The sequence below is a fragment of the Dunckerocampus dactyliophorus genome, chromosome 10 (assembly GCF_027744805.1).
Source record: "Dunckerocampus dactyliophorus isolate RoL2022-P2 chromosome 10, RoL_Ddac_1.1, whole genome shotgun sequence".
In the NCBI taxonomy this organism is placed as follows: Eukaryota; Metazoa; Chordata; class Actinopteri; order Syngnathiformes; family Syngnathidae; genus Dunckerocampus; species Dunckerocampus dactyliophorus.
The window spans coordinates 11,754,169-11,770,499 of NC_072828.1; the positions used below are offsets into that span (position 1 = coordinate 11,754,169).

General features: G+C 41.2%; 1 protein-coding gene across 6 annotated transcripts in view; it reads right to left on the reverse strand.

Moving 5' to 3' along the window:
* The window catches only part of kita (KIT proto-oncogene, receptor tyrosine kinase a), a 40,354-nt gene extending 24,520 nt beyond the window's left edge, over positions 1-15,834 (reverse strand). For 3 of the 6 annotated variants that reach the window (XM_054790095.1, XM_054790097.1, XM_054790094.1), the window contains exons 1-9: positions 15,499-15,834; positions 11,949-12,203; positions 10,792-11,076; positions 10,571-10,710; positions 9,032-9,224; positions 7,707-7,893; positions 6,297-6,412; positions 6,057-6,171; positions 3,825-4,009 (exon numbers count right to left, since the gene is read on the reverse strand). In XM_054790095.1, coding sequence (XP_054646070.1) covers positions 3,825-4,009; positions 6,057-6,171; positions 6,297-6,412; positions 7,707-7,893; positions 9,032-9,224; positions 10,571-10,710; positions 10,792-11,076; positions 11,949-12,203; positions 15,499-15,556 — 1,534 coding nt within the window. In that variant the 5' untranslated portion in view covers positions 15,557-15,834. The remainder of the gene's footprint in view (positions 1-3,824; positions 4,010-6,056; positions 6,172-6,296; positions 6,413-7,706; positions 7,894-9,031; positions 9,225-10,570; positions 10,711-10,791; positions 11,077-11,948; positions 12,204-15,498) is intronic. The other 3 variants (XM_054790098.1, XM_054790096.1, XM_054790099.1) reach the window with 2 other exon arrangements.
* Positions 15,835-16,331: the final 497 nt, after the last annotated feature.

The window sequence follows — 16,331 nt, forward strand, 5'->3', positions numbered from 1 at the left end:
TCTCAAATACAAAATATGAGTTGTGGATAGCAACATTTTGTTCATGTTCTGGTAAAACAAACATATTCGCTTTGTGTGGGTTGAAATAAGTTATGAAAATAAATGTTTTTTTAAATGTTTTTTATGAAAAAATCGACACTTAACGTGATTGGTATTTCACTCATGGATGATCGGTATCGGCATCATAAAAACCTGATTGGAGCATCTGTAATTAGTTCAGTAGTTATTTGCAAAAATTGCATTTTCCGTAATTGTGGTTTTCTTCTGGATGCAGCTCCATAGCAGCTCCATAGATTTGTTTTCTTCCTATGATGAAAATTCCAAAGGTCCCCTATTTTTTTATATTCTGGATCATAGTCACCTGGATCACCTGGTCTCACAACACCCAACAAATTCTGAAGAAGTCCCAAAGGAGACTGTACTTCCTGAGAAGACTGAGGAAATTTGGCATGTCCACCACAATCCTGAGTTGCTTCTACAGATGCACTATGGAAAGTGTCCTTACCGCCTCCATCACTGTTTGGTACGGTAACTGTACAACACGTGATAGGAAGGCACTCCAGCGGGTGATCAAGACCTCACAGAACATTGTTGGGGCAGCTCTCCCCTCACTGCAAGACATTTATAAAACCAGAGTCCTACGCAGAACACACAACCTCATCAAGGACAGCACACATCCACAACACTCATTATTCACACTCCTACCGTCAGGCAGACGCTACAGGAGTTTGAAGTCCAGGACCACAAGGCTGGCAAACAGCTTTTACCCACAGGCCATCAGGCTTCTCAACGAAGCACTCACACACGCCACACGCAACACACACTCATAGTACTTTATTTATTTATTTATTTGTTTGTATATTTATTTGTATTAATGTCTCTTCTGTTGTTGTTGCTTAATTTATTGGTATTTATGTTTATGTTTCTTATGTTCTTATTCTTTCTTGTGTTTTCTTTCTTTTCTTGGGAGAATGAACAGAATAAGATTTTCATTGCATAGTATAACTGCTGTTTGACCATGCACATGACAACAAAACTCTCTTGAATCTTGAATCTTGAATAGTATCCGGAATGATTCCATGATCTGGATCAGTCTTGGATATTTTGTACAACCTGTTGGAAACTTGTCCTGTATTTCTTTTCCAAGTGCTCTGACCATTGTTTGTGGAGTTATATGCAGAAATGCTGAAAATGATCCGATCTCGCAATGTTAAAGAATCCTTTTAAAAATTCCCTGATCAAGACAGTGATCCGGATCACCCCCAAAATTTAATCAGTTCTTCCATATACCATTTCCGACCATTTCCATTCTGAACTTTTCAAATTATTTTGAACACAAACAAACAGATAAACAAACAGATAATTGAAGAGTGTTTATATTTGTTTTATGTTTTGTAACCACTGTATGCGATTCGTGATCAGTTCTTTCTTACCTGTCCTTATTGTTTTGCTACCAGTAGATAGCATTACAAACATAAATAAACCTAAGATTTAACATGCATGACTTTTTTCCATTCTAGATGATTGGTATTTTTTTTAAATGTTTTTTTCACACCATCAATGTTCAGTTTCGTTGGAAGATTACCTGCACCAACAGTTACACAAATGGACAAACCCACACAGATAAATTCCAATGGCAGTTGTGCATTTTACCAAGACAGGCCAAAGAATTCTCTGCCTTTATAGTTTCGGCCCTCAGTGCACCATCTACTATTGCAAACTCCATTTAAATTTCATACAATTTAAGATATGACTTTTAAAATGTATTTTCCATTGGATTTTTGGATGTTTTGTGGTGTCATTCATGTGTGGATTCCCATCAAAATTAAATGGGACGTTGTTCCGGCATATACGTACACACGGTTGTACATTTTCCCAACACAGGCCAAAATATTCCTTAATTAGTGTTTTTATGTTCTTACAGTTATCATGTTCAGTGCTTTCATGCCTGCCTTTACTGTTTTGCCCCTCTGTACAGTGCATAACATTGCAAACGCCATTCAAATCTGATACGAAGTTATGTCCAATATAAAGAACTGGTTGTCGAAATGTTGCTGTTTAACGATACCATCAACGCTTTCGGAACACATGACCTGCTTGAACATTTTTCAAAATGTGTTTTAATGACAGCGTGTTCTTATTTTTCCAGCTGTGGTGAGTCATTGTGTATACACAGTGTTGAGTTCCTTCGTGCCTGGCCTTATTGTTTGTTCCTCTCTCCAGTGGTCTGTAGTAAGCTCTTTAGAGATAAGAAGCTTTCTCCCCACTGAGAATGCAGAGTCTGCAGGAAGAAATCCCCAGTAAACCTGTCAGTGAGTTCTAAAGCCCTACGTGTTCTCTGCTGGCCGCAACTCACTGACACCTCCGAACCTCCTCCAAAAAGGCCCCCGCAGCAGCAAACGGGACACCCGCCGCCTCACTCTACCACACGCCCCCCCTGCCTCCGCCCGGTCTGGCGAAGAATTGCGGTGAGAGCGTGGGCGGCCCTCTCAAACCTCAGCCAGTCGTGTCGTGCTGCCTCTTTGGGGGGCATTGTGCGGCAGATGGGGAAGCCGTTATGACACGGCGGATTTGGAGTCATAAAGTAAACAACGGACTCAAGTTAATGCCTATCTGCACATCTTATCCAAGCCAATCATGTCCAAGGGACGTATCTCTCTTTGCTCGTGTTTATGGCAGACGGTTCATCTTTGCCAAAATCTTGCTTTTAATCAATATTTAGAGTTGGGACAGATTGTCTTGCCTTTTCACATTTTTAAATATGCGATTATTGCAGTCAGCTGCATTTTATACTATACCTAAATCAGAGGAACATCTTGTAAAATGACACAAGGTACTAAATCTTAAACAATTTATCACTTGGAACAACACAACACTAGCCTAACAGATTTTTAGCCCTTCATCTGGAACCATATTTGGTAATTTACTGGAAGTGAGCGTTCAAAACTGAATCCCCCCTGTATGCTTCACTGTGAGATAAAAGCTGAAAATTGTGTTGTACGTTAAGCATTTTCCTACATGCAGAACTATAATAATATAATGCAATTGAATTTGATGTCAGCAGGGACACAGCTCCAGATGAAATTAGGTTTGACATATTATAGTTTTAATTTACAAGCATTTTAAAAAAGATCGATCATCATTTTTGATGATTGTTGCGAAATTATTTTTGTATAGTGTCATCAAATCCTGGAAAGTTTTTGTATTTTTAAAAAATAATTTAAGGAAGATTTTTGTACTTCAGTTAAATTTTAATGATCTGATTATAGAAAAGTGATATGTGAAAAATAAGTTATTCGTAAAATATGTAGTAAAATAGTCTAATTATTATTTTCCAAAATGATAGGAATTTTAAAAAAATGTATTTAATTTAATGATATTTAATTGTCACAAGTGAAAAAATTCAAATTCAATAAAATATATAAAAATAATTATTATATTTTTTAAAAATGATTGGGATTTTTTTTAATATTGCTTTTTTTGAATGATACTCAGTGTATAAATCATCATCAGAATTTCAACTTCCGTGGCAGAATACTTTGCCCAAGCAGATAAACAAACCCTTACCAAATAAACAAAACATCTCTTGTGAAGATAAATATATTTTTAAAATGTAATTTATGGAGAAAAAAAATATTTTATCAGATTTAATTGATAGTGTCATGAAATCTGACAATGTATTTTTAATGTGGATATTTTATTATTTCATAGTCATAGTAAAAAATATTTGTAAGTCTCAAAATGTTATTTTGAATGAGTTAACTCCACATGCATGTTAGGTGTAACATTGCATGTGTGCTGTTGTGTTTGTGTTGCTGCCTCACCACTGATGGAGAAGAGCGTGTAGGCCTGCTCCCCTTCCACGGTGGCCACACACTCTAAAGTGCTGAACCGTCCCCGACTGACATTCACCCGACTCTCCACCTCCGTTTTGCCAAACATGGGACTGAACAGCGTGATGGTAATGATGTTGTGCTCCTCCTGGGTGGCATTCACCTGCTGGGAGCACCTGGTGGGAGGCGGGGGTCAACAATGGAGGATTAGACATTGTTGACACACCCAAAAATATCTGGCGAGATCAGCAAACTCGTTATTAGTCGTCTTGGTTGAGACACAAGCGACGCACACAATGATTTGTTGTTAATTTAGTCAGGCACCTCGGTGGGCAACCAAGGGTTCTAATGTTGAAACTATGAGGAAGTTGACAAGTTCAGTGTTAAAAACATGAAAAGTCATTATCAACAACATAAAATGTTTTGAAGTAACTGATTAAATTGACTTACTTGTTCTGTTGTTGTTATATTAATTGAACTACCGCTACATTGCCTTTGCATGTGTATGTGTTGTTGTTGTTTTTTTTTATAAAGCAGCCATGATGCTAATTAAGCTGATGCTAAGGAATACTACCTCAGCTTGTGTTATATTATGGTTGATGCTAACTGAGCTAATGCTTCATGCTACCTGTGCTGTGTTAAAATACCGAATGAAGTACTGTACTGTATATGCAAAAGTCTTATGTTTTAATGATCCATTTCACAGCAGCAATTTTGACATAGCAAAACAGTAAAGAATGTGACAAATATACCAGGATTAGGCCAAAACAACACAACCCATTTCAACAACACTTTGTAGAGGGGTGATGCTTGAGCCAAGGAAGAAACCATTACATGTTTAGTGAGAATCTGTACAAAGGAATGGGGATTTATTTTGTTGTTGGCAGACACAGTGCCATTTCCTGGTCACGTATTCACACGCCAACATGTGTTATGGTTAGAACATTAGCATATGCATTCCTTTCTATAGCTCAAGTAAATCTGCATGCTGTGACTGTACATAACAATGACGCGCATTTGGATGCAGCACAGTTTGAATTTTTCCACCAGGCTCCATATTTGACACCGCAGTGCTTATTTATGTGCTTTGCAGTCAAGTGAGTGAGCTCTGGTTGCTCTGCTCCGCACACACTTGCCAACTGATTAGGAACAGCTTGACGAAAGCATGGCGTGCAGAAAACTGCAGTACAGCAAGGCACTACATAAAACAAATGTGTCTTATGTATGTCATTCAGAGCAATTACTCCCACCCGCTGGAGATCTCCAGTGCTCGTCCCAAGCACGGACAAAAAAAAAAAAAAAAAAATTATTTAAAAAATCAAGGAACCATATTTGGTGACATAAATTGTCTCGGTATAAGGCAGTAGAATCATGGGACTTCTCCCAGTCCAAGCCAATCACAAGTCAGCTCACTCAAATCCCACAATCTGACATTCCGCCGTCTTCATCGTTCCTGACTGACCAGCCCGCATCTGGTGTGACCTCAGTGTGTGCAACCTTCGTGACACCCTTGACCAACTACTGCCAATAATAACACTACTACCACTACTACTACTAATAATAATACTTCACATACTTTATTCTGGTCATTTAACGTATGCTTTGTTCTATTTTATTAAGTTAGGAAAATAAAGGATAGATGTTCCCCAACCACCGCCCACACACCGGTACCGTAGGGAACTTTCATGTGCAATGATAAAAAATTAAAAAAAACACACAAAAAAATACATTCGTAAATAACTACATCGTATATGAGCCATTATTTTATTTAAAAATAATATACAGTTACAAATCCCATAGTTTTTGCAAGTATGTGTTGTTTTTTGTGAACAGCGGTTCGGCGGTCCTTGAATGCACCATGCTGCGTGTGCTAACTTTCCCCCACCGTGCACAGATACTGTATTTTTACCGGTTTTCTTTCACCTCATATTTGGTAAGTTTTGATGACGTTATTGAGTGCTAAAGTGCACATTTGTTGGCGCACAACCTCCAGTTAATTCACACTGCCTTTTGCCACACACATCAAACAGCAACGTAATAACCTTCTCGCTGAAAAACAAACTCCAGGATCGTACTGTCGGATGGTCGGTCTGTATTCATTTTATGCTTTTAATTTGATGTTGTTACGGTCTTAGTTTTACACGATACATGATAAATAAGACACATTACATCACAATAATGGAACCCCCGCTCCCTGGACACTTCCTGTTCTGTCAAGCTCACCTGATGTAGGGCTGCTCGCAGTAGAACCATGTGATCTGCGGGGCGGGGAAGCCCTCAGCTACACAGCGCACCTGCCCGTCTACCGGGCCCTCGTGAGATACAATCTCAGGTTTGGCTGAGAAGAGAGAAAAAGGTCAACCAACCACAGGAACATGGACGCACGCATACACAAGTTAATGATTATCGTAATTAAAGCCTCCTCGTGGATGCAGGATGCATGCAAAAAACAAAGCCACTCACTGGTGACAAAGATGGTAAAGGTCTCATTCAGTGAGGCATCACGGTTGGAGGCTTTAAACGTGTAAACTCCGCCTTCTGACGTCTTCAGTCGCACCAGCCTCAGCTCACTGCTGTGCCTGATAAACAAGGGGTTTAGCTTTTTTAAGCTAGGTAAACATTTAGTTTGACACTCTTATTTGTGCTTAAACAAAAGATGCAAATAGCCTCGGTTCAAAATATGATATATTGGCACGATTAAATAACCAAGTATGTTAGTTAGCAGGATTGCGCAAAAACTTCACCCGATTCAACGAAAAGAAAGGAATAAGGAATACTAACATTGTGAAGTATGATGTTTTTCCTGACATCGTACTTGAATTTTGAATTTTCCTTCATTTCTCAAAGAAAATTCCCACTGATTGAATTCTGGCATATGTACAGTATAAGGCGGTGTGTATCGATTGTATGACAAATTAACATGTTAAACACAGGAATGGGGTAGGATTAAATAGGCTCTGCTTCTTCCTACTCCTTTTCGGACATGTTGAATTGTGCAAGTGCAAACATGATGTAACTTGTCAAGCATGTCAGAAACGTATGAAGTATTGCTATTACCATTTGAAATACCAAAATATTATTTGGCTTTGGTGGGGATCATTTTCGTCTTTCCTTTGCTGAACATTGACTGTAGCTGACACAAAGCTTCCTCGAAACATGCACTTTACTGTTATTACTGTTATCCAAACCAAACATGGATTTACTGATTTATGTTTCAAAATAATGTCCAATAGAGATGTAAAAAGCCACGTCCTGTTCCAGTCACATTTACAAACAAATAAACTCATCCCTTGCCACATCATACTTCAAATTTTGTGGTTTTGCTCTATAAATAGGGCCTATAATTAGTCAAATATGCATATTTAAGTAAATGTTATGTATCATTTTTGCTTAAATCGAACATTTTCAAGCATAAAAATGGCTAAATGTAGTATAAGATAAATACAAAGCATTAAGAAGGTGACTATAAGGGTGTTATTTCATGTCTAGAAGGCTCTAATGAGGTTACAAACCGTTTTTAAACAGGTTTGCTATGCTCTAACTACAAAAATATTCCTTTTATGAATGAGGAATCTTACGTCGTGGAAACTCATTTATCACAGTCGGGCCTGGAACCCGTTAACCGCGATAAACAAGAGGTTACGGTACTGCAAAGTGCGACACACAAAGCATCACACTCATGCGGAATAACATTATGTCATATTTCTCTTGAAGGTCACATTCTGTGGAATCCGTTTGGAATTACCGACGGGTCAGGTTTTACTCAAACAACCCAGAGGGGCTTTTCCTGGTTGCGCTGTATTTGCCGTGGAGCAGCGAGGGCCCGCCAACTCGGTGCTAAATTCCACCGGGGATCATGAGGCGAGGTCGTACCTGTATCCGTGGCTGTGTGTGGTGATGACGTGGTCGCTGGTGTTCTTCAGCTCGTGGTCCATGAAGCTCCAGGAGATGGTGTGGGGCTTGGGATAAGCCTCCATGTTAACCGTGAGGGAAAAACTGTCACCAGAGCGCACGTGGATGCTTTTGTTGCTCGTCGATATTAAGTTGATGAATCCTTTATCTAACAGAAAAAAAATATCATTTTAGGATTTGCAGGTGCAGTCACTACAAACTACAAACAAATTATTGTTCTTAGTGAAGCGCAGTCCAAACAGAGTCCTCTGTAGCGCTGTACGTAAGAGAAACAGGATTAGAGTGCGGGAAACAGTGTAAATGCGTCAATGTAATTGTATCTGCTGTTGATAAATAAAATAAATAAGAGATTTGAAAATAACACTACTTTGATTGAATATCTTTATTGTCATTGTATCGTGTATCATTGTCCTCTAACACTCAAAAATACGCAGTGTGCTTGAATCCCTCATCAGCGCATGGTGCAGTGCTTGAAAGGAGGAAGGAAGAAGGAAAGAGACAGATACAGAGCCGTTCCTCGTGCTGAGTGTGGTCTATGAACACATAAACCACCCTACACACAACATAAAAAATATGAAAGGATTTCCTGTCTATAGTGTCTCAACTCTAAAAAAACCCACAATCAATTCTTCACAGAGACACCAACGTGTGAAGCGCTTTGTTAGGTGCTACTTTGTTAGAGTGCACTGTTTGGCTGTACAATAACTGAGACATATTTGTGGTAATAATTTTCGTTTGTGACACAAAGGTTCCACTGTATAAGATTAAAAATTGTAATTCAAGAGAGTTTTATTGTCATGAGAGTTTACAATAAAACTCTCTTGAATTACAATTTTTAATCTTATACAGTGGAACCTTTGTGTTGTACCCTTGTACCAACCTTTGTAATGACAATACTACTAATTATACAGCTGTATAAAGGGTACAATACTATTACAACAGTCGTAAATGACTGGTCTTAGAGGTCTAGTAGTTGATAAAGTTCCCTTCCAGTCCTGTAGGTGGCAGTCATGCATATTAGAAAGTGGTTGACAACATTTAAACAACTGAAGAGGTTTTTGCGAGTTTGAACTAAATCAGAACCAAAATGTATTGGTTTCTAAAAAACTTAGATGTGTTGTGCTTTTTGTTTGTTGATCTAGAAATGTTTTTATTATTATGGTTGTCAAAATATTAGAAACATCTGTCAGTATGATAACTCCAACCACAATAATAAACATATTGTTACATGTATTCTTACATGGAAGTCGTTAGACGCAGCTGTCTTTCGTGTTGGCCGTACTCACCATAGACGTCCAGCCACACCGACCGTGTGCTGACCCCCTTCTCGTTCTCGGCCTCGCACTGGTAACGGCCAGCGTCCTGGTGCATAACGTCGGCGATGTGCAAGGTGGCGCCGCGCATGTGATTGAAGTGCTCGGCCAGGATACGCGAGGCAGCGTCAACCTTTGCTGGTTGCTGTGGATACCAGACGGCACCCTGTCAACGCCCAGAGATCTCTAGAGATTAACCCCGTCTGCACGCCTATCCTTGCCAAGCACACAGACACTGATACGGCGGGCCGGCACGCAAACACACACACACATACGCAAGTCTACGCATGCACATACACACACGGTGGGGTTACGCACATGTGCACAAGGTGAGACCACATGCATAGCACACATCCCGAAGCTTACGCCGCAGTGAACTTTGATCCCTTATGCATTCATTCACAAGCTATTGCGAGCACTCATGCGGGAGATTCTAGGCAGGGTAGGAAAATACTGCATTTGTGCTTTGTGAGACATTTTTAGTCAAAATGACCCAAACCAAATTCAGGGGGTCAATTCGGTATGCCGTGCAATTCTAAAAACATTTATAAAAATCAGAGGTATCCAATTTTTTTTCCATCGAGGACTGCATACTTAAAAATGTAAATATGCAGAGGCACATTTTGATGTTTTATTTATATTTGATCTGTTAGTAACACGTAAATGGTGTAGCACTTTTATATTTCTTTGAAATGTAAAGTGCACTACAAGTGAAATGTATTATTATTATTTTTTTATTTTGTAAAAAAGCTTAAACCCAATCCACTATGCAAAGAAGTTCTATATAAATTTAAAGAAAACGTTTAGTTCTTTTTTTGCTCACTTTTGCTTCCTTTTTTTCTCATTTGTTCAATGGTACAATCATCCACAGTGCAAAGATCAACAAAAGAAAGCTCAAAATTACAATCCTAAATCATAACAATAATTATAAGTGTAAATAAAGCGTAAAGTACGATTACAGCAGTCGTAAATGGCCGTCTTGCCGTCAATGAAGTTCCCTTCCAGTTCTGTACGTGCCAGGAATCCATATTTTAAAAAATGGCTGACAACGTTTCAACAACTGAGTAGATAAATGCCAAAATTGAATGGATGATTTTTTTTGTGCTTTAAACCATCAATGATCATAATATGTACAGTAATAATAAACGGTATTAAAAGAAAACATTTGTTCTATCTTTTCTTCAGAATTTTTCACAAATTTAGTATGGGACATGATAGAAATTGAAATGGGCCCAAATAGCACGCCACTGTGCATGTAGCCACTTTTTTATTGATTTTTTATCAACGTTAAGATAGACTGTTTTAATGTTGTTACCTTTTCCTATTAATAGTGTTTCACTTCTTTTTACACTTGTGTTTACACTCTTATGATGGCAACAAGTTTGACCCTGGAACAGATGAATTCTATGGCTATTATTTCCACCTAAGCTGTATGTGACAATGCTACAAGTTGCAGTATTTTTTGGGGGAAACAAGACGCATGCAGAGTGAACGAATGCAGAAGTGTCTCACCGAGCCAGGGGGTGTGACCCATTTCAGCTGGATCTCGCCGTTGACGTTGGTGGTGTTGCAGGTGAGGACCAGGCTCTCATTCAGGGTGAGGATGACCCGCTCGGGCGCTTGCATCTCTATAACAGGGGGTGCCACAGGCACTGAGGGAGTGGAGGGGAAATGTGACAAACTTGCGACAAATACAGGAACATGATGTAAGCCGCTTTCCTCGCCATGTTTACCTGGCTTGACCGTCAGATGGTAGTTGTGCGAGCTGACTCGTCGCCCTTGCAGTGTCCCGGCGCACACATAGCAGCCTTCGTAGGCCTTCTGCGTGTCATGGATGACCAGGCCTTTCTCCAGGCTGGCGGAGAAATTGAGACCGAGAGCCAGAGGCGCGCTGGAACATGTTTCCAGGTGCAGGTTGGTCAGACTGGGATCGGTTGCCAGGCAGGGGATGGAAGCAGCATCACCCACGCGAGTGAGAATGCTGAACACCATCGATTTCCTGAAAGGGTTGTCAGGATCTGCAGGGAAAAAAAACAAACAAAGGGGATCAGAGGTGGCTTATGAGTGAGGTATTGGAACGGCGGTTTGCTTTTTCATCCAATTTAGCCTTTTCAAAGTAAAGAAACAGTTAGAGTCAGAATAACCAAACAGTGTTTAATGATACATTATAGGGCATCATGAGAAATTATATCAAAAGTGCAGTTTACATGGTAAGTTATATGCTCCTTTAGCTCTATTTTGTGCTTTATGCTATCATTTTATTTGCATGAGCAAGTGATCCAATACTGTTTCATACTCATTTGTTATTTTATGCAACTATTGTATTTTTCAGCTGTTTATTTTAATCTAACACACAAAATTAAGTCATCTTTTTCTTTAAATACAATTTGCTGTGTGCTTTTCATTGCATTGCAACAGCATTAATATGGCGTTTTGACGTTAAATGTTTGACTTTTATTTCGAGACTGTGTAAAAGAAGGCTGTCCAACATTTTTACCACTGAACATATAATGATTAAAAATGCCTCCTACGATTTTTCTTTGCCATACAGGTTTCACAGGTGCGGTGTCAGGCGTGTTATCAGCGTATAAACACAAAAGCCACAAAACGCTGTGAATAACAAACTGTGTGCTCGACTGTCGTCTGACTTGGCCTTGGCATCTGAAAAAGCAGTTTGTGTTTGTTGCCCGGAAGGAAGAAGTGTTCTGATGGGATTGATCAGCACATGATATCATCCTGCAGTGATGGCGACGGGCCAGCGGAACGCGCAGTGAAAAAGTCATGCATGCACGTTACCTGAGCAGGCCTACCCCATTACACCTGTATGTGGAAACACACCTACGCACACATGTTCTAACTCTGTTCTACCCTTCAGCCCCAGCGCAGCTACCGTTTACGTAGACATAGATGGACGTCTGCTGCCTGCTCATCCTCTCCAGGCAGATGTAGCGGCCCATGTGGAGCGGCTGGGCCCGAGTGATGTGCAGCGCCGACATACCGTCCGTCTTCTGTTCTCCTCGCACCTTTTGGCGCCCCTCCTGTTGCCACTGCATCTCCTTATTGCCACGGCAGTGCAGGTCAAAGGGCATGTGGAGTGGGACGACAAGGTGTGGACCGGCCGGGGTAATGGTGGGCTTGGTGTAGCCTGTAGGGGGCGCAAAAAGTGAGGAGGCTGACTGCCCAGAGCAAAAACATGCAAGCCCAAGAAGAACATGCAAGCTCCACACAGAAAAGGACAAAAAAAGTAATTAAACGAATGGGTGTGGAATTGATTGTAAGCTAATGGTGTCTTGAAGCAATTGAGGCAGGATGGAGTGCACTGCTTGGCTGCAGCCAGGAGAGGCACTGTTCAGTCACTCTCAACTTGTTTGCTGTCTGATGAACTTAAAGGGATAGTTAGGATTTTTTGACATGAAGTTGTATAACACCCCCATCAGCAGTGTAGTGCATCAACTGTGACTTTTCCCCCACTTCGCCCTGTGAGCCGAGCTCTGGTCGATTTTTGTTGTGGAGGAAAGTAGTTCCGGCTAGTTACTGGGGTCTCTTAAGCTAAGCATTTTGCTTCTCAAAACAATATGCGTTCAAAAGAGTAATAGAGGAGGAATGTGGAGAAAATATGAGGAAATGCACTGTCCAACATCCTGTCACAATTTTCATATTTTTGTCCACAGTGCGTGTTGAACCCACGACCCCTTTGTTCCCAACGCCAAGCCCGCAGAGCCTGAACTCCTTCTACACTTTATGACCCATGACAAGATGGATGCTTTTAATTGAAACCTTGACAAAGTGAAGATGTGAGTGAGATAATAATGACATCATAAACACGAATAAATACCCTAAATGAGTAAAATTTAGCTGGCATTGCCTTGCCATCATTTTTATTTTGTTCTCCAAAGTCGGTGTGCACACACTGATTCTTGTGCATTGAACGGGCTTAAAGATGCAATACCTATAAACAAAAGATTGTCCCAGCAACATCAAACACAGTGAAAACACAGGCTTTGTAGTGGCAACACTCCCACATGCAGCCAACTCTTATTTTATCAACAGATTAAAACTTCAGCATCCCTCCCTATCTCCCTAAAGCCTTCGCAATATCGTCCCTGTCTTAATTCAATTAAGAAGTCAACAGGTCAATCAGTGTTGACTTTACTCAACGTTACCCAACTGCATTTTTGTTACCTTTTCATCTTTGTTGAGCTAACAAAATTCAAATGTGTGGAACATTTAGTAGAGTCAACTTTTTTTTTTTTTAAATGTGTCCAGCGGCATAGACTATTTGCATGTCTGCAACCACAGAACCAAACCTTTAAGCTTTTCCCCCAATAGGTTCTGTGGTCTGTCAGAAAATTATAGAACTAGTTTACTCTTAATGAAGTACGCTGAACTGCTCTGGGGCGATACTTTGGCCTCGTTTACACAAAGATCCCACAAAATCGCCACATTAGAGTCATAACAGAAGATGCCTCTGATGCAGAACACAAACGAAGCGCTTTTGCACAGCGCCATGGAATGTGCCACAATCAGCGTCAGAGTTTCGTGTCACAAACTAAATACTTCAGATTAGCGATAATCTTACTTTCAACACAACAGCATGGGAGAAGTGAGTCTCAGGTGTCAAACCTCACGCTCCTATCCCGACATTACGGCATTCCCTTACATATGGCCGCCATTCTGCCTCTGTTACAGCTCTGATACCACATCCAAAGACCAAATGACTTCACCCCCCCTTAAAATCTGGCATTTTTACAGCTTTTTCCTGTGTTGCTATTATGTATAAAAGGCACTGACATTGGGAAAAAGGTGTAAAATGCAAGATTCTGTTTAAAAGACTGTTGCAGCTCTGATGCGTCAATTTTGCCGCACTTTAGGACAAAATTAACACTGGATTTATGCTTAAAAGTGCTCAACAAAGTCTAAGATCATTCCTTCTTTGCTGCATCAAATCAACCTAAGACCTCTTTCCCTAAATGCAAGTACAGTAGCAGTCTGTTTGCCCCTCAAGGTGCAATTTACACTAATGGACCTAATTATGGGGCTATTTCTGCTGACAAATGAAATGTGTAATGCTGTAAAAGTGTCAAGGTTTGATAACCCTTAAAGGTACAAATAAGTGGAGGGGTGCCAGCATGAAGGAGCAGCTCCACAATCACAGAACAGCGAATGGTTAAATGTAAATACTATGCTGTAGGCTGCTGGAGAGGGGGCAGCACGGACAGGGACAGGAGCAGGATCAATAGGCTGATCAGGAGAGCAAGCTCTGTCCTCGACGGTCCTCTGGACTCCGTGGAGGAAGGATGTTAGCTAAGCTGACGTCCATCATGGACAACACCTCTCACCCGCTACATGACACTGTGGGTTCCCTTAGCAGCTCCTTCAGCAGCAGACTGTTACACCCACGGTGTAAGAAGGAGAGGTTCCGCAGGTCCTTCATACCGACCGCTGTCAGGCTCTACAACACCTGCACCACTTGAACCATGTGTCACTATGTATTCTTTACTTGCGTATCTTGCTTGCTGCTGTAACAAGTGAGTTTCCCTGCTGTGGGATTAATAAAGTACTATACATACATACATACATACAAAATGTAAATGTCTGCCCAAGGATGCAGCACCTCTGTGGCAAAGCACCTCCACCAGAGGAGTGCCAGTTAGACCATTAACCACCAGCCTCCTGTGAGTGACACGCTAAAGGTGATTTAGACCCGCTTGCACCACCTGCGTGCGTAAACGGGCTTAAGGCAAACTTCATGGCGTGGCCCATTGCATCACATGACAGGTAAAACCGTGCATGCGCTGCAGACGGCATGTAGATATTCTCTGCACACTTCCATACAAGCTTCTCGTGAGACTGGAATAAAGAAACGGAGAGAGAGACTGCTCAACTGTGGTGTCCAAAGCGTGACAAGGTGGAACATTTACATTCCTCAGATATGGAATATTTCTTGAAAGTCAACATATCTTTGGTGTTCCTCTCTGAAATGATGCCCAGCCTTGGCAGTTTCACTTTATTTGTGCAAATATTTCACAATATGTCAAAAATATGAGACAAGAGCAGCCTGCCGTGCAACAGTTTGCGTGAAATCGAAGAGGGTTGCTTTCCCTATACTGTAAGTCCATATACTGACAGTTTGTGCGTGAACCTGCACATAGCACTTTTTTGTATTTTATACGGTCATTATACTCTCAATGGTGCCCAGCTCGCCTCGTTTGAATAATTAAAGCAGCGTGTTTAATATCCGCGTCCGCGGTGTCTACTACCAGTCTCCCCAGCGTGTCAGTTAACTCAACACCAGAGAAAAGTGTGACTAAAAACGTCTTTGCGCGTAAAAATGCAGGGCACCGTAAATGTATGTCTTATGCGCGTCATGCGTAAAGATGAGCTCCGAGCAACAAGTAGAGTGGAGTGGAGAGGGGAAGAGTGGGTTTAAAAGGACGTACCTGTTTGGAAGGTGGATTGCAGCACAACAGACAGCAGCAATATCCAGTGGTATTCCATAGTTAGAGTTCCATGGGTGTAGCTGTATACTAGATCCCTTTTATTACGGGGAGGTGAGGAGGGAGGTTGTTGTGGGGAGATACTCCACTATACTCCACTCGCCGTGGGAGGACTCGCAGGAGATGGTGGAAGATGACGAAGAGGCGCACGTAGAAGTCTTCCAAAGCGCAGATGCTGGGCAGCATGAGAGGATGGGTCAGTGGACATAGCTGGACACCCGAGCGCCAGCAAGGACTGTGCACGGCAGGCAGGTGTGCGTGACTGACTGTGTCTATGGCGTGGTCAGGTTCGTGTGTTGCGTCTGTGAGCACCGCCGCTTATATTGGAGAGGGAGGCGTTAAGAGAGGAAGAGAGGCAGGCCCAGGCGAGAGGCCCATTGCTCGTCTGTCCTCAGTAGCTGCTCCGGTGACCTACATGGGTCACCCAAACACACCATTATCTTAAAAAACAGCAACAACTCATTCAAATTATTTTTTTCTAATCTGTTGCAGTTTTTAAACCTGCTGTACTAAGACTAAGCTAACATCATACAACAATGTCATACAACCACATGGAACTACAGTGGTACCTCCAAAGTCCAAAACGTGACGCCAGTTGACCTCCAAGTTATTCTAAATTCAAAACTATTTTTTAATGTAACCCGCCTGGTACAGCCAGACCCATATTCCGCCCGGCCTCAAACCAGGGTCCGCAGAATAAGACTGACTTGATGACTTAATTACATAAAATTATCACACTCCCTACTGCCTATGCAAGTGCAAAAATAAGCTGTACA